This window comes from Cryptomeria japonica, chromosome 6 (assembly GCF_030272615.1).
Source record: "Cryptomeria japonica chromosome 6, Sugi_1.0, whole genome shotgun sequence".
Lineage (NCBI taxonomy): Eukaryota > Viridiplantae > Streptophyta > Pinopsida > Cupressales > Cupressaceae > Cryptomeria > Cryptomeria japonica.
Window position 1 is genome coordinate 74,301,612 of NC_081410.1, and position 17,954 is coordinate 74,319,565.

At 35.2% G+C, this 17,954-nt stretch overlaps 1 protein-coding gene across 1 annotated transcript; it reads right to left on the minus strand.

Annotated features, from left to right (window-relative positions):
* Positions 1–2,777: 2,777 nt before the first annotated feature.
* Positions 2,778–17,253, minus strand: LOC131064188 (uncharacterized). The gene is made up of 7 exons (XM_057998227.2): positions 15,858–17,253; positions 9,525–10,743; positions 6,073–8,706; positions 5,593–5,695; positions 5,299–5,466; positions 3,925–5,151; positions 2,778–3,774 (listed from the first exon to the last, which is right to left on the minus strand). Exons 1-7 carry the CDS (start codon positions 16,367–16,369, stop codon positions 3,533–3,535), a joined length of 6,105 nt encoding a protein of 2,034 aa, XP_057854210.2. The 5' UTR covers positions 16,370–17,253; the 3' UTR covers positions 2,778–3,532.
* Between the last annotated feature and the right edge of the window lie 701 nt (positions 17,254–17,954).

The window sequence follows — 17,954 nt, forward strand, 5'->3', positions numbered from 1 at the left end:
AAAATGGCCAAAACCCGTGGCCTAAACAAAAGAAATATGTTTCTCAAAACCCGTATAGGTTTTGAGATACTTTAAATTTTTTTATTTAAAAAAAATGTTCCTCAAAACTCGTACGAGTTTTGAGGAACTTTTGGTTTTTTTAATTGTTTTTTCTCTAGGCTTGGTGTTACTAAGCCTAGCACGTTTTTGAAATTTTAGAACCCGTACGGGTTATGAATTTTTTTTTTTTTTTTGGCATGTGGCCACTTTTCTGTTCACCATCTTGGTGCACTTACCCTGGTGCTTTTTGGAAGTTATATATGCTCACACTTGCTCTTATTACAAGCAAAATTGGGTGTATTTTTCATATCAATTACACATGCACACAAGTACAACCCAATTACAATTTTTCTACTTAATTTATTTTATTAATCATACTCAAATTATTTTCACATCATGCTCAATTTTCAATAACAATTTTAATATTTCATCTTCCTAATTGATTTGTGGGCATTCTATAACACACAATTCAAATGGGACATATTATCACTAATTCTATTTATATTTGGTGCATATTTTTCACAAGCCAACCCTTTTATTTAAATGGTATGATAGGGGCAATGAGTGTGCATTGCATATTTGGGACACAACAAGAACATACTAGTTCCAATGGCTTAAATTTTTAGGTTGCAAAAAATCCATATTATTTTTACAAGTGTTATTTATCTCAGTTATAATTTGACATTTTCTTATTTGGAGTTGCACACACCCCAAAGTGTGTTAAAAACATAGAGAGAAGTGCATACCTTGCTCTTTTCCTCTCTCATTTTACATCTTCTTGCATGAATATTGTAGATGCACAATTTTAGCATTCAAATTGTGTCTTTGGTTATGCTAAATCTTTCAATTAAAAATAGTGATCATCCATTCCTTCAAATTTTCACCTCTTGAAAATAAATTTGCATGTTGTATCATCATCTAGTTTGAAATTCAAAATTTGTAATTTCCTAGGTTGACAATGTTATATGATTGTTTCCCATCTATTCATACATCCAATTTTTTTGAATTGTGTGTCAAGGGTTGTGTATTTAAGGATATCATCCAATGTTATTTTCATAAGGAGTTATAATCAAATGTTGAGAAACAAGGTAAAACTATTGTAGTAAAATCTTCTACAAGTGCATGCAAATGGGAAACATTTTCCTTCAAACAAGGATTATCATAAGAATATTTAAGTGATTGTATAAATACGAAATAAGAAAAAAATCAGCAAACCATGTCAACACATGATTTACACGAGTAAACCCTTTAAAAAACAACTCCAAATAAGAAAGATGACAAATATACATTCATGTTCAAGAATTAGATACATCCGACGTGTTGAAACTCTCTTCACTCTAACAACACTTTGACAAGACCTATGTACTTATAAAACAATCTCATACTCTCAATATATAAGCATAGAGAGAGAACAACAATATAAATGGTTTACCAAGACAATGGACACCAATGCAATGGTAACATGCAAACATCTCATGCCCACCTTGGAAGAGTATCTTTCGAGAATGGTAAATGCATCAATGACTTCACATGGGTTCAATCCATTGCCCCACAAAAATAGAAAACATAACCATAAAGACATTATGGGTGTCATAACTCCCAATGGCTTAAATCCTCAAGTATAATGGTCCAAAATGGAGTGGCTAACTCATGCGAATCCCATCCATGATACAAGGTTCTCCACTCCTCGATTCTAATGCTTAGCATTGGGAAAGTGCAATAAGTGATTCCAAAGTCTATCATAACTATCGTGCTCCACCTCGTTCATGAAACTGTATGACAATTAATGCTTAGATTTGTAAGGTATATAAATTGTAATTTAAATTCCAATTACACCCTAGACATCCAAGGACCTTTCCAAAATCATTGTAGACAAATGAATTATACATAAGATTGCAAGGTAAATGACATCTTAATCCTAATATGAAGATTTAATGGAAAGCATTCACATTTGATAATCAACCTCAACTTACTCAACATCTAATGTTCTCTCTTTCAATTTTGTTAGACAAAACCTTATGATCTAATTGTCATCAATGAAGTGAAACACTCTTCCTTCTATAATTAGCAAGCCCACAAAAATGTTTTATTAACAAAACCATTCCTTAGAAGTAAGTACACTGAATAATGCATAGGTTTTGTAGGTACCAAAGCTGAAATTTTGTAATGGATTAAATTATGTTAAAGAAACTATTTAAGGATCAAATTGTGAGCATAACCTAACGTTGGCATTTAGAAAGCTCAAAGAAAGCTCAAAATTCAGTCTTCTTTGATTACAAATTGATTTCTTGATTTAAATTTTCAAATCTCTATCAAAACATCACAAGTAGTTAAAGCGATCAAAATCAACCTTGTCAATTTTTGAGTGAACCCTAATTTCCATCTCAAATTATCTTAATTTACATTAATTTGACATCTAATTAAATAAGTGCTTATTACTTCATTTAAACTTTTAACTTGTTTACCTACATTTCAAACTAGTTAGAATCTAGCTCTTTACCCATTATAAAATAATAATAATATTAATTCTCCAATTGATTCTTTCAACTAGAAGATCAAATCCTCTTTTCTTTGTTTTTTGGAGTGGCTCAAGCTCAAGTTCTTGTCTCTATTCAAGTTATTAGGGTGTTACCTCATTCCTATGGCCGCTTTCAATCTTGTTTGGCAAAATGTACCTGATATGCAACTCGTGCCTCTTATAAGATGAACTAGGTACAAGCGTTTTTTACCATATCAATTTATATTTAAAAAAAACAGGAAACATCATCAAGTTCCGAAGTCGAAATAGCCCATCTCAGAAAACTGAGAATTATTGTAATCACGACAGAGCCTTCTGGAGAGGTAAAGGAACCCCCGAAAAAAACAATTCGAAGTGAATAAACAAATTGCAGCAAATAGCAATTGCCTGCACTAAATTAAAATTATAAATCCATTGCAATCAGTTTCAATCGATTAGAGAGAATTTCGTTTTTCTCTGCAATCAAAAAATAGTGAGGACATTGCAAAGGGCTCAAGTAAGTTGGTTTCAACTTAAGTGAAGGTTCTTCAGCTGTCCACCTTCGATCAGTTGGCACAGGGGTTAGTTTGGAACAATAGGATTTAAATGGGTTAAACAAAATAAAATTTTAAAAATGCTGGGTACCCAATTCGCCGACAAACAATTAGTGGCAATGAACAAGATCCCTCTCCAATAATTGGTTGCCCGTGGATTAAAAATGCAAAATTATCCACCAGGCGCTACCTGCATCCAGTTCAAAATTGCAGCATGTTCAATGGGTTCGCGAAGATTTCGACAAGAAAAACCTTTCTATAATTTGGATTGTTCGGTGTAGTTATATAAATTGGGGAAAACATCCATCATCCATTTACTCCGAGCTATAAGAGGATTATAGCTTTTCAAACTGGTCATGTGATAATAGCTTCCTGAGCTTGAAAACGACACTCCTTCACGCCTCTGCTTTTGAACCTCCGGCGGGAATTCAAGGCTAAGTGATCAAGTTTTGTTAGATGAAGAATCGATGGAAGTAGAAAGTGGCTTATCTGCATGAGTAAATGAGGAGACATGAAGTTTTGGCTTGTCAAGATACTCCTGTATTTGACACAACAATGCCTGTTGTTCGGACATTCCCAATGGTTTCAATAGGCCCGGCATAATGCTTACACCTGAACATACTGGATTAAGAATGTTGATATTTCCACTGCTTGTATGGTATGGAATACCAATGTTAGTATTCCCTGCACATGATGAAGTATCAATGTTAGTATTAGTAACATGTGATGGAAGTGTAGAGGGGCTAGTCCTTGACATAGCAACCCCAAGCATGTTATTGTCTAATCCAACCATGTTTAAATGTACTCCTGAGTTGGAGGAATTCATAAAATTACCATTTTGATCTATTTTAGGCTGAAATGACATGCCTGCACCATTTTTTGAAGGTTGAGCTTGCGATGATGGCAGCTCAACGCTGTATTTTCCCCATTTTATGTAATTGCCTATAGCTTGAAGGTTATAAGAGTTATGTATCGCGGGGAGTTGGCTTTTTACTTTTAGCTTCTTTTTTGAATCTATCATGTTCATCTTTGAAAATTTCAGACTTGCTTCCGCTGCCTCATCATTTTTATCTGCTATAAAGGGGACAGGTGGAACAGGAAGATATTGCGGAGTATCATGTGCTATTGGTTTCAGCACATGCTTGAAACCTGCAAACTGGTTTGCAACTGAAGACAGCTCTTGTGCAGATGGATTATCATCTGGACTTGTGTGATTGTCCATAGCACATGTCTCAGTTTGTATGGAATGAGACTGCACTTTGAGTTTCCTGTTGGTTTTTGTCGCTTCTATTTCTACTTTATTTGCGTGCTTTTGGCTTAAAACAGACCCATATGTATGCCTTCTATTTTTCAGACAAGCAGAATCCGATAATTTGTTGTTCCTCACTGTTACCTTCAATTGCGAGTTTACTTTTTCTTTTCGGAAATTTGTCTCAGAAAGAGCAACAGCAGCCACTTCTAAGGATTGACTTTCTATTTGAGCCTGTTTACCTTTGCTGATCTTCCGCCTTTTTGGAATCTGTTTATCTGGGTTCTCCAAAATAGTGCTCATATTTTCTCCTGGAAAAATAGATTGATGGTAGGTATAACCATGGCTCCCTTCTACTAACATTTCACTTCTACAACTTTGTCCATCTGAAATCTTCATTACTGTTTCCAGAGCTTTAGATTGAAAAAGAGGTAGTACAATTGCCGGAGTTGTGCTACTATCTGGTTGAACCTGCTTAGCTTCATTATTTTGTGTAGAATGTCTGTCTGCACTCAATGCAAGCACAGCGATTCTCTGCTTATTCCCAACTTTCCTTTTCTTTGTCAGACTATCTTTCAAGCCTATATGTTCAACTACATTCTTATTTATGCTACAGAAATTGGGATCCTGGGAAGCAGCAATCTGGAAGTCTTCATCCTGAGGGCCTTTTTCAGCCTTTTGAGTTGCAATTCTTTTAGGAGCTTTACCGGAACAGTAATGTTGAATTCTCTTTTCTATGTATGACAGGAGTTCAAACTTGCTCTGATCAAAGCACTCTCGAGATAGTGTAGTCTGTGTATCTAACTTGTTTCCTGCAAGGGCAGACATTGAAAATTTGGTTTCATGAAAAGAATCCATCTTATGTAGTTGCATTAGAAGCCTTAACAGTGGAGCTACTTCATATTTATGTTTGAGAATACAAATTTAACCCAGTTTAGTTCACTTGCTTTCCATTTTACCTTGAGAAAAGCTTAAAATAATTGGTGATCTTAAAGGCTGTTGCTTGTCAGCATTGGTCATTGGGTCTGCACCCAAACTTGTAGTATTTGTGATATTGCATGGCAGATTGCAATCAATCGAAGGTTGAAAGCCAATTTCGTTTGATGGCTTATGTTCCATAGAAAAATCTGCAACAATGTTTAAAATTGGATAAGTTGAACCAGCAGCAACAAGAAACCTCCAAATTACCATTTCTCAATATGGCCCATTTTAAAGCACAGTACAATTCATATATTCTATGTACTTATTTTTACCAGGAAAACCATTCAGTAATTTCAGTGGTTGCTGTCCATTACTGCTCAATACTGGAAAGGTTCTAATAGGCGGTGTCTCACAAGTTCCCTGTTTTTGGCAGATCTGTAAAGAAGTAAATACTTTCCCATGTTAGATGATTGCTTAAATAATGACTTCGTTGCATGGCCAGTATAATTGGCTGAATTGAAAAATTACTTCAAAATTTTCATTAATTGGAGTGGTTTTTTGTTATCTTCCTAATGCAAATTCTAAATTAAGGATGGGTAACTGAGTGAAATTCAGAGTGTTTCAATTCAATATAAATTTAAATTAATAAGAATGGGCAGAGTTTAGTTGTTTCTACCAAATTTATAAACTGCATCTTACAAAGTTCTTTTACCAATGGAAAACAAAGCCACAAACAATGGATCAAATATATTATCCTGATCTGCCAACAATTGAAAAGTAGCCTTTATTCAAACGTTAATCCAATTACTTACCTGGCCCTTTCTTTGTTTCACAATTCCTATCGAACCCTCACACATGAATTCTCTTTCAGTTGAGCTCAACGATAGGTTAGTGATGAAGTTCTCTCCTATGGTTGGCTGAGGCCCACTTAACAGTGGATTGCATCCTGTATAAAATGAAGTATAATCTCTGTTCCCTTTTAGATAACTCTCTGTATGGTACATTTGAGGAGCTTTTAAGTTTGAATTTGTTGAATTTTCAACATCTGTGATCAGATTTGGATTTATCATCCTGCTTTGGTAATGAAGAGATAAATCAGGTTGGACTGGTACAGCTGCATTTATTTGGGCAGAAGTGGTTACTGCAACAGAATTATAAGTGTTTAAAGAAGTGTCTTTGCATGCACTCTTGGGCACAGAGTGTTCCGAGTCAATGTTCTGACTGTGGAGAGTGTCTTTGCAAGAATTGGAGGGGACAGATTGATCCAAGCCATCGTCGTAACACTCAAAACCAGTAGCTGAAAAGCCATGAAATGAAGCATCCAAAGATGCATTGCTTTGCTCAATAGGAGACATTTGATTTCCATTTGATTTGGAGGTCTCTCCAGGAACATTAGACTGAAAAGGTGGCAGCACAACTGGTGCAGCTTTGCCACTATCTGCTTGGACCTGCTTAACATCCATATTTTGTGCACAATTCTTACCTAATGCAAGCACAGCAATTCTCTGCCTGTCCCCAACTTCCGTTTTCTTTGTCATTTCAACAGTTTGGGAAGTGATTAAAGAAGTGTTTTTACATGTACTCTTGGGAACAGCCTGTTCTGAGCCATCGTTATGATTGTGGAGATCATCATTGTGAGAGTTGTGGGGTGCAGATTCATCCAATCCATCATCATAAACTTCAAAACTAGTAGCTGAAAAGTCATAAATTGATGCATCCAAAGAAGTATTACTTTGCTCAATAATAGATGGTTGATCATGATTTGATTTGAGGGGATTACCAGGAGCATCAAATTGAAAAAGAGGTGGTACAATTGGTGGAGCTGTTCTACCATCCAGTTGGACCTGCTTGACTTCTTTGTTTTCTGTACAATGTCTGCCTGTTCCCAATGCAGGGACAGTGATTCTGTGCCTGTCCCCAACTTTCGTTTTCTTTGTCTCTGCAACTGTTTGCAAAGTGTTTAAACAAGTTTCATTGCATGGATTCTTGGGCACAGGCTTCTCTGAACCATTGTTATGACTTTGGATATCATCTCTACAAGCATTGGAGGGCACAGATTCATCCAAGCCATTGCCACGACCCTCAAAACTAGTCGATGAAAGGCCATGAACTGCAGCATCCAAAGAAGCACTGCATTGCTCAATATTAGACAGTTGATCATGATTTGATTTAAGGGGCTTTCCTAGATGCTCAATTGATTGGTTTTTTAAAATACAGGAGCCATTGTTTTTCTGAGCTTTTATAATAGCATCATTACCAGTTCCTTCGTCACAGACTGACTGATAACTTGAAGTGGCTTTCACGTTTCTATCAACTGCTTCTGTGTTCTGGCAAGTATGATGATCTGAGCTTGAAGAAATACCAATCACAGTATCTTCCACATGCGCTTCCTTATCTTGTCCTGATGTCTTCTGTTTCTCATGCTTACCAGACTGTTGTACTTGATTAATCTTCTTGCTTTCTTCTACGAGAAGATGGATCTCACTATCCACTGTGACATGCTTAGCTGAATCATCACAATCTGATTTAAAGAGCTTTCCTAGATGCTCAATTGATTTCTTTTGAAGAGTAAAGAAATCACTGTACTCTTCCTTATCTTGTCCTGTTGTCTTCTGTTTCTCATGCTTACCAGACTCTGGTACTTGATTAATCTTCTTGCCATCTTCTGTGAGAAAACGAGTTTCACTATCCACTGTGACATGCTTAGTTGAATCATCATGATTTGATTTAAAGAGCTTTCCTGGATGCACAATTGATTTCGATTGAAGAGTACCGAAGCCACTGTTTCTCTGATCTTTTATCATGATGTCATTACCGGTGGTGACTGACTGACCACTTGCATCTCTTTTAAGGGTTTTATCAACTTTCTCGGTATTCTTGCAACCATGATGATTCAAACTTGAAGAAATACCAACCACAGCATCCAGATTCACATCTGTTTCCACAGTCTGTCCTGATGTCTCCTGTTTATCATGCTTACCAGATTCTTGGACTTGGTTAATCTTCTTGCAATCTTCTATAAGAAGATGAACTTCACCATCCACTGCAGCGTGTTTAGTTGAAGCATCCGTCCCTTTTACCAACTTATCCTTCAAACTCTGATCATTGTCAAACTGAATTGGATCATCGGACTTATTTTCTATCAGAAAACAATTACCATCTTCAGCTTCTTTATTCTGAGCCAATGAATCTTTGAGAAACCCAGTTTTTTTACGATTGTGAGTTCTTGGTGCTGTTGCATGTCGTTCAAATTGATTTTTAGCCATAAAATGTGCCAAATCATTGAGTAAATCATCTTCTAGATGTGAAGCTGGTTTTTTCTGTAATCCATTGTGCACAAGCTCTTCCTCAGGTACTTTCTTTTTAAAAACCTTTGAAAGCAGTTCCTTTTGAGGGCTTCCAAGCTTTTTTGAGCCAAAACGTCTTTTGATAACTCTTCTTTCTTCCTACATAAATGACAACAAAAGGATGCTTTTGGATTTTAGGATTTTAATACATCTCCCAAACATTAAAATAGAATATGTTTCATCCATATGTTCTGTATATATTTCTAATTAAACAGAAATCTTTTTTCTTGTTTACTGTGTGGCAAAGTTATCCCTCTAAGAGAACTCTCAGAGTCTATGAGGCTAACTTATCCTAAAAAATAAATTGTAAACAGACGTTACCATTTTTTCAAGTAGAAAATTTATTAACCATAAAATAACATTTCCACTACTCATAAAACTATGAGGTTAGCAATTAACTGGACCCCAAGGTACCAGCAATAGCCATATATGTGACTTCCCCAATATCAAAAGTAAACAAAACTGGCAAACAAAAGAAGAACGTCTTTAGCTTCAATTCATGTAAAACAATTAACAATTTAAGTTTTCCTAGTAATTGGACAAAGCATCATCTCTCTATTATTCATATGATCTTGTATTGAAGAAGAATCATAGCTCTTATTTTACATAAATTGCAAGATAATATCTGTGACATCTGGGATACCTATTAAATGCAAAAAGTCAGTCAGTCCTTGTGGCTACCAGTACAGTAATATTTTATGTATTAAGAAAATGCGAGGAATGGATCTTGCATAGTTGTCAGAGGATGCAATGTTCAATCGCTTTGCAAGAGACCTAAGTCTATGTCTATGACATCTGGATACTCGTTTACAAAATGGTTGATCTATCTTGTAATGCATTTAAAGACTTTAGGGAGAATCAAAGCAAAGAAAGCTCAAAAGAAATAAGGTTGAGAGGATAACCATAAAGATACATACTTTTACAGACTTCTCTGGTGGTAAAGATTGACATGAAATGTCTTGGCACTGTAGTTTCCTCTTATCATCCACAAATTCTAGGTTTGGTTCAGCTTGAGCCTTGAATTCTTGTGAGTTATGTAGTGAAGCTTTTGAGATTTTCAGCATCTCAATCTTTCCTCTCCTTGACATATGCTTCAATTTAGATTTCCAGTTTTCTTCATTGCAGCTCAACTGTTTATTTGGAACAACAGCAATAAGATCTGATATTAAGCGTTTTTTAAGTAATTTCACTTTACCCTTTTGTCTTTTTGAACTGTATTTCTTTACAATGGGAGGGATGCCATCATTGTCCACCTCAGTAGCACAGCCTTCCTCATCCAAATTGGCCACAATGGATGATGCTAATGTATTATCTCCTTCAATACTGCTTATCAATGCCTCCATTGGCTCCTCTTCAGTTCTATTTTCAAAATTTTCTTCGTAAAAGGCATTTTCATCTAACTCATACATAGCTGCTTTGTTCACTGTGCAGTGCATATAATTAATATGGTCTTCCTTCTCTGTAAAATTTGAGATATTTGTTTCAGCTCTTAATTGACTCGTGCAATTGGAAAGAACTTGATCATCATCCTTGCCAGATAAACTGTGTTTTGCACTGGAAGTCTCTTCAGAGTCTGTTGGCCACACAGTTGCATTACAGGCGATAATTTCATATTTAGAATACAAATTATCGCCATCTGGCACATTCTTTAATGTCAACTCCTTAACTGTGCCATGCGATGTAACTCTTTCTTCACTGTGGTGAATTTCTTTATGATTTTCAACACTGGCATCCCCTGATCTTTCACCTATTTCCATACACTCTGCCACTTTAATTCTTGCTTCATCTTCCTCTAGATCATTACCTGCCTTTCTACTCAAATGACGATTCTCCATGTCATTGCCTGAATCTTCATGTTCATTTTCAGATAGTTCAATTGGAAATTTTGCATCACCATTTATAGGCATGGCATTCATCAAGTTATCTAGCTGCTGCTGATCATTCTTTATTTCATTGAAGCTATCCAAGTTAAATTCACTAACAAGACAATCTAAGCATTGCCAATATCTGAATGTAGGAACTTCAAGAAGGGGAAGTATAGGGACTGTGTGTTTCCCCATTCTTCTTTGCAGTAAATGCAGAGGAAAAGGCCAGCATTTACTTATATCTGTTTCTCGAATATTTGTCACATAGCTTCTGCAAGAGACAATAATACGCACCTTGAGAACATGAAAATAGTCTGAAACTGTCAAGGAGCAAATCCTTCCATTTGAATAAAAAAAGGACAAAGATGTAGGCTTTTAAAATAGAAAATAAACATAAGCAATCAAGTTAGTTCAGGGTTCTGTGCAATCCTTTTTTTTTGTAAACACAAAACAGACATTAGTTAGGGCACAATTACTAATCTATATATAAAAACATGTCAAAATATTATATTGAAATATTTCCATGTCATTGCTTTCCTGTTTCAGCCTATAGGCATGAACAGTCTTTGTTTTCCTGATATCGTATTTCAGTGGGGTAGAAAGGCAGATCCAAAATTATAGAGAGCTACGTTACAAAATCTGCAATTTGCCCATGGTAATAGAGTTCAATTACTTTCAGACTTACAGTAGGTCCTAAATTATCGTACAAAAATGAACCATCTAATGTTCAAATGCATACCTTAATAAAGATATAGCTTTGAATTAGTTGACATATGGTGCAGAGGGCAGGGATAGTGGGAAGAATGTTAATTTTGTGGATCAGAATTAAAATTTATCTTGTTCTATGTATTATCTATCACTGAATTGTTGTATAAATCTGATTGTCTTCTTTTATGTTGCAGAAGAGGAGAAGCATTTTTATTTCAATATCCATTCTCACACATTTCATTTGGTATATGTAGTGGGCTGGGTACGGTCAAGCGATGCCTTGACCGGCCATGTCTTTTGGACATGGCCGATCAAGACATCACTTGATCGTGCCCCCTCACGATAATAAATGTTTGAATGAGAGACTTCATTTATCTCTCATTCAATCATTTATCTTACCGAGGCTATCATGCATTAACACTCCCTCTTAGCTAGGTAAGATAAATGTAAAAGGTATTGGGAGCAATATTCATAAATCGTATGATGCTTATCTTGGGACCATAGTTTCAAGATGTGAATTGCCTCTGTTGGCGATTCTATTCACAAACTCTTGAGTGGATTGCCTCTGTTGGCGATTCTATCCATAAGCTCTTGTGTGGATGGCCTCAGTCGGCGATTCTATCCATGAGCTCTCACGTGGATCGCCTCAGTCAGCGATTCTATCCATGAGCTCTTACGTGGATTGCCTTAGTCGGCGATTCTATCCATGAGCTCTTGTGTGGATTGCCTCAGTCGGCGATTCTATCCACAAGCTCTTACGTGGATTGCCTCAGTCGATGATTCTATCCACAAGCTCTTACGTGGATTGCCTCAGTCGGCGATTCTATCCATGAGCTCTTGTGTGGATTGCCTCTGTCGGCGATTCTATCAACAAGTTTTTATGTGGATTGCCTCAGTCAGCGATTCTATCCACAATCTTGAGTTATTATAAGATCGTCACCTTCCAATAACCTCAAAAATACAAGTGGAAATCATTTGGAAGTTGTCACTTCCTTATGATTTACACAGGGCCCATAAAATAATTATTAGTATTAATAATAATAATCAATATTTACAATTTTACTTGAGAAGTGCTCGATCGTGATTTGTAAGCTCCCTATCAATCACAAGGTATCTTGAGTTTCTTCTAGAGAACATATTTTTCTGAACATACGTCTGAATTTTTGACTTCAGCAAGGGACGCTTGTAGTTTAAGTTTGAGAGGACAAGTTCTTGCAATGTGGCCATATTCGAGACTTTCAAGGAGATATCAATCTGATCTTAATCGGATCTTCCTTCAAGCGGTTAGGCTTTATAGAAGGAAACCTGGCTCTGATACCATGTTAATTTTGTGGATCAGAATTAAAATTTATCTTGTTCTATGTATTATCTATCACTGAATTGTTGTATAAATCTGATTGTCTTCTTTTATGTTGCACGAGAGGAGAAGCATTTTTATTTCAATATCCATTCTCACACATTTCATTTGGTATATGTAGTGCGCTGGGTACGGTCAAGCGATGCCTTGACCGGCCATGTCTTTTGGACATGGCCGATCAAGACATCACTTGATCGTGCCCCCTCACGATAATAAATGTTTGAATGAGAGACTTCATTTATCTCTCATTCAATCATTTATCTTACTGAGGCTATCATGCATTAACAAATAAGGCAGTGAGTATGAGATCATGACGAGTCAAACAGTGGCAATGGGAAAAAATATCATGTTAAAGAGTTAGTCAAAATTTTAAAACTTCTTTTAGGCTAAAATTTTCAAATTTGTAATTGTTGGTAAGTCAGAACAAATACAAATTCTTTTATTCAATTCTATTTGAATTTCCCGTCTTAGAATTGCATTGGCATTAGGTTGGGAAGATTTCATAGACTTCCCTCAACTTCCCTTTTAATGTTGATGGATGTACCATTTTTTAGTCAAAATTTGATAAAACCAAAAGGATATAATTGAGCAACCTCTCAAGATTATAAAAATATAATATATTGCTTCATCATAATTTAAACTGCTAATTATTATTAATCTTCTACATACACTATGCTTGAAATCAGAAATACAGATAGATATACGTATTGAGAAATGTTCAAAAAAATTCAAATCATTTATTCTTTTCAAATTTAAAAGGTGTCACAATCTAGGCTTCCTTGGCTATAAGCTTTTATTTTAAATATTGAATTAAATTTAATTTTTTAAAAAAATTTGATTTGCCAGAATTTTCTTTTTATGTTTTTAATAAGTCACAGTAAAAGTTTAATACACAATTGTTTATTTACAAAAATATTCACAAAGTACTGTGTTACACAACATTTTGGGGACAAAGTTGCATTTCAGAAACAGAAAACCAAGGGCAGTTTTGGGCGACAGCAGTGGTACTCAAATTTCTACAAGTTTAACTTTACATAACAACAAAATTAAGATAATAATAACAGCATGTATCATTAAGATACTGAAAGATAGTGAAAGCTGTGTACATATCTTCCTACCCTATATTTTTGTATGAATTGCCTCCTGAAAGTGTATACCATTTTGTAGAGTTCATTCCAACTTGAAAAGGAATTTCAGCACATATTCTCCTCACCCTATATGTTCATGTGAATTACATGAAGAAAAGACATCTAGATCATGTTTTAATAGCATTTTTATGATCAAGTGTAATGCTCCCTTCAAGTAGGCATGGCCTAAAAGGTCAACCATGCATGCACTATCTTTTATTTTAGGAAATTGCAATAAGAGATACCAATTTGGTTTAAGTATTTGCAGCTAATTTCAAATAAGCACAACTAAATTGAAAGTTAAAAATGCAGAATTATTGATTGATTACAAGGATAAAGCAATACAAATCATTCAGAGAATTGAAGTATTTATAGTCATCATTTACTAGAACCACATGCTTAGGATGCCTTTTACAACCTTTTTTCCATAAATTCAAGTAACTTTTTTAAAAACATGCAAAATTTCCCTTTTCCATCCAAGATGCTTGGACATCCCCAAGACAATCAATCGATATCTTAGACATTCCTAGCCACCCATAGGATGGTCATAGGTCTCACAAATGTTTCCTAGTGTTATGTACCATTTCAAGGATGTTCCAAAGTCTTGGAAAAATTTGGGAAAGCCCAAGGGATGTACCCTTCCATCATAGCATCTTGGAAATGTGATGGGGAATGAGGATGCTAGCTTTAGGGGTGCGGACATGTCCCCATGGATAATAGCCAAAATATGCATTACATTTACTTATGTTCCTTTATTTATATCTAATGTTTGAAGGTTTCTTTTTTAATTCAATTGGCCAAAATGACACCTACTTGAAAAATTCAATTTTTACCAAATTTATTTCATATTTTTCAATAAATTTAGTTGTACATACACTACATTTAATTTCATACAACTCTTATTACTACTTTTTTTTTTCTCAAATTGCTCTTGTTACTGCTTCTGGTTTAGATTGTGTCTGTTTGTTTACATCAACATTTTGGATCACACTCTATGATCCATCATTAGGATGATAGATAGCTTATGGAGTAGAAAATTGAATAGCTCATAGATAGCTCATGGAGTAGAAAATTTTCTACTCCATGAGCTATCTATCATCTTGATGATGGATCATAGAATGTGATCTGAAACATTGATGTAAACAAACAAACACAATCTAATCCAAAAGCAATAAAAAGAACTATTATGGATTGTGGAAAATTATTATCTTTAATTTTCCAAATTGTGTAAATATAACCCAATCAATTTTTCATATGAAATTACTTCGTTCTTTTTTAACTAAATTAATTGCCACTTAGGAGTCTTGTTTGACACATCATAATCTCACACTCACCAAACGATGGATTTTGATAATTAACATCTCCATAGGAAATACCTAACCCCCTTTGGAATCCATAAAAAATACATACTCATAGGTTTAGATTATATAAAGACCCCAAATAGGAAACTCTTTCAATAAGATCAGCTCTTTTGATAATCATACCCCATACTAAAGTCAAGATGATGGATATATACATAACTTTATTTCTTTACGAGGATTATAAGTTACAAAACTCTTTAGTTTATAACTTGATACCACACAACAGATAAGATCTAAAAAAAGTGCCTCTAAATGTTGCTTCAGGTCATGACCAAGCCAAGTGCAAATTGCTGTGAGACCGCCATGTAGAAGCCTAAGAGGTGAACTCTTTCTATTTAGCTAATTTAACGTTCAAATTTTGTACTTGGAATTTTCAATCTTCAAGAAGAACGATGAATAATCTATACCTTCCCAATACACCTACATATGATATATAACAAGAATCTAACACTTCTGCCACAATTTGGGAAGGTAGTAACTACTAAAAAATGAGGCTAATTTTCCATTGTCGGTTAAGAGCAGTTTTTCAAGGGCCAGCGTTTCCCCAAGTTGTGGTTCAATTCTCAATTTCTTGAGAAAGATAAATTAATCCAAACATACAAATTCCAAGTCTAAGGTCCGCCACTGTATTTTATATAACGAGTAACTTAGACGACATCTTAACTTCCCTCGTGCATCATCAACCATATACTAATTTCAAATTTGGCTCTGAAACACCCAACTATGACCTTTTACCGAACTTATGAATTCCACTAAAGAAACCATAATGTGAAGAAAATAAGAATAAACGGTTGAATAGAAAAATATAACAAACAAACTGATTCATTCTTACCTGATAGAAAAGGCCTTGCAAGATGAACTTTTAACTGGAACTTCTTCTTGCTCTTGGGATGATATACATTTTCCACTTTCAATTTCGACCTGCCCAAGATGAGGATGAATTTCATCCCCATTAATAGATACCCCTAGATTGTGGCTCATGGACAGTTGCTTCATAAAATGACTCTCCGTTTGTTCTTTCCTGGACTTCCCAATTTCAAGCTCCTCCTGCAATATATTTTGTCTGTATAATTCTGGCACCTGAATAGAAGACATTATACCAGACCCACTTTTAAATGAAACTCCTTCTTGCTCTTGGGATGATAAACATTTTCCACTTTCAATGTCGACCTGCCCAAGATGAGGATGATTTTCAACCCCATTAACAGATACCCCTAGATTGTGGCTCATGGGCAGTTGCTTCCTACAATGATTCTCCGTTTGTTCTAACCTAGACTTCCCAATTTCAAGCTTCTCCTCCAATATATTTTGTCTGTATAATTCTGGCACCTGAATAGAAGACATTATACCAGACCCACTCTCGATAACCAAAAAATAATTTTTCAAAGACTCCTCCTTTCGTTGATGATGAGCCCAGTAGTGTGATTCAAGGCATCGGAGCTGAGAATTACTTACCGAGCTGTTTCCAGAAGCTCAACTACCAAACATACTTCCTTTCCAACGAAGCTCCACCACTAAATTGTGTTCATCGATAACAACAATTCATTCTTATGATAATATTTCCTCCTGTAACTTTCCCTTTGTAAGATGCGTAAGGTTCTAGACCTTTACGTTAACGAGGTCGAAGGATACCATCTTTAGACAATAATAACACAGAAGAGCACTCCGCCAAGGTTAAAACTTATCCTAGAGATTTCTCTTTCTCCAGCTACAAGAAATATAAAACTGAAAAAAATAACTATTATTTTCCTCCTACTAACAATCCTCCATGAAACCCAATCTTATACCATTTTACGTTTTCCATATACCAATTGAAATTCACCTGATTAACGTTTCCATCTAAAAGAATATCAGGCTCACAAGTTTTCATACCATACTTCAAGTCCCTCATGAACAATTGAAGCTATTATACAGCTTACACCGGACCATAAAAAGAAATTCCCATGAGTTCATTGTAGCCCAGTTCGATCTGTGCAAACAGTAGCTCATATTCTTACTCCAAACCCTAAAAAACATACATTTACAATTTCCCTCCAGATTTTTCAGTACACAAATCGAATGTCCAACGCGTTTGTAAAAACAAAAGTAAAAATTCCAGAAAACATGAGGACGACAGGAATTGAGATCAATTGCTCTCAACAGTTAATTACACAAGTAAATGAATAAAACGAAACCCTAGGTTTTGAAACCCTAAGAAGAAAAGGAAAATATCTTCCCAACGTATACTTGATAAGTCAAAAATAATGATATAAAACAGGAGAATAGTGCTGCTTCGTGAGCTGAATAGTAAAAGTACGCGTGGCAGGTAAGAAAAAGCTATTAGAGGAGGCTTTTAAACGGTCAGATTGTCTCTCGTTTTTCAAAAATCTCACGCAATACGTTTGTTTTTCGAAAATCTCACGCAAAATAGTTTGTTTTTTCGAAAATCTCACGCCACCTCATTTTTTTAAGCTAGTCGTTGGATTGGGTTGAAACGCCGTTTTACGCATGTTTTTTTGAAGTTGTGAAAGCCTCCTATTACATTATTATTATTATTCTTCTTCTTTGGATAAAACATTGAACCCCCGAAGATATTTGGTAGCATTTTGTACATAATTTTAATAAGGTGGTTTATTTTTTTCCAAACCATGGCAAAGGAAATGGTTATCTTCTTCTTTGGACAAAACATTGCACTCCCCAAGATATTTGATGAAAACTGGTAGCATTTTGTACATAATTTTTTTCTTTTTATTGGAACAAGCAATTAAAAAAATTATAGAGTAGCAGATTACAAAATACAATTCAGTAGAATTTGTACATAATTTTGATAAGGTGGCTTGTTTTTTTTCAAATCATGGCAAAGAAAATGGTTATGTTTGTTTCTTTTAGGTAATAATTTCTTGGGATTGAAGATGACTACAAGTTCAAGCTAATGGTTAGCTACATAAAT

Excerpts from the sequence above, each read along its gene's own strand:
- LOC131064188 (XM_057998227.2), bottom strand. The coding sequence starts at position 16,369 with ATGTCTTCTATTCAGGTGCCAGAATTATACAGACAAAATATATTGGAG. Across the intron at positions 10,744-15,857 it reads TGCAAGGCCTTTTCTATCAG|AAGCTATGTGACAAATATTC; the intron begins GTAAGAATGAAT and ends TGTCTCTTGCAG. Across the intron at positions 3,775-3,924 it reads GCCTAAAATAGATCAAAATG|GGAATACTAACATTGGTATT; the intron begins GTAATTTTATGA and ends CATCATGTGCAG.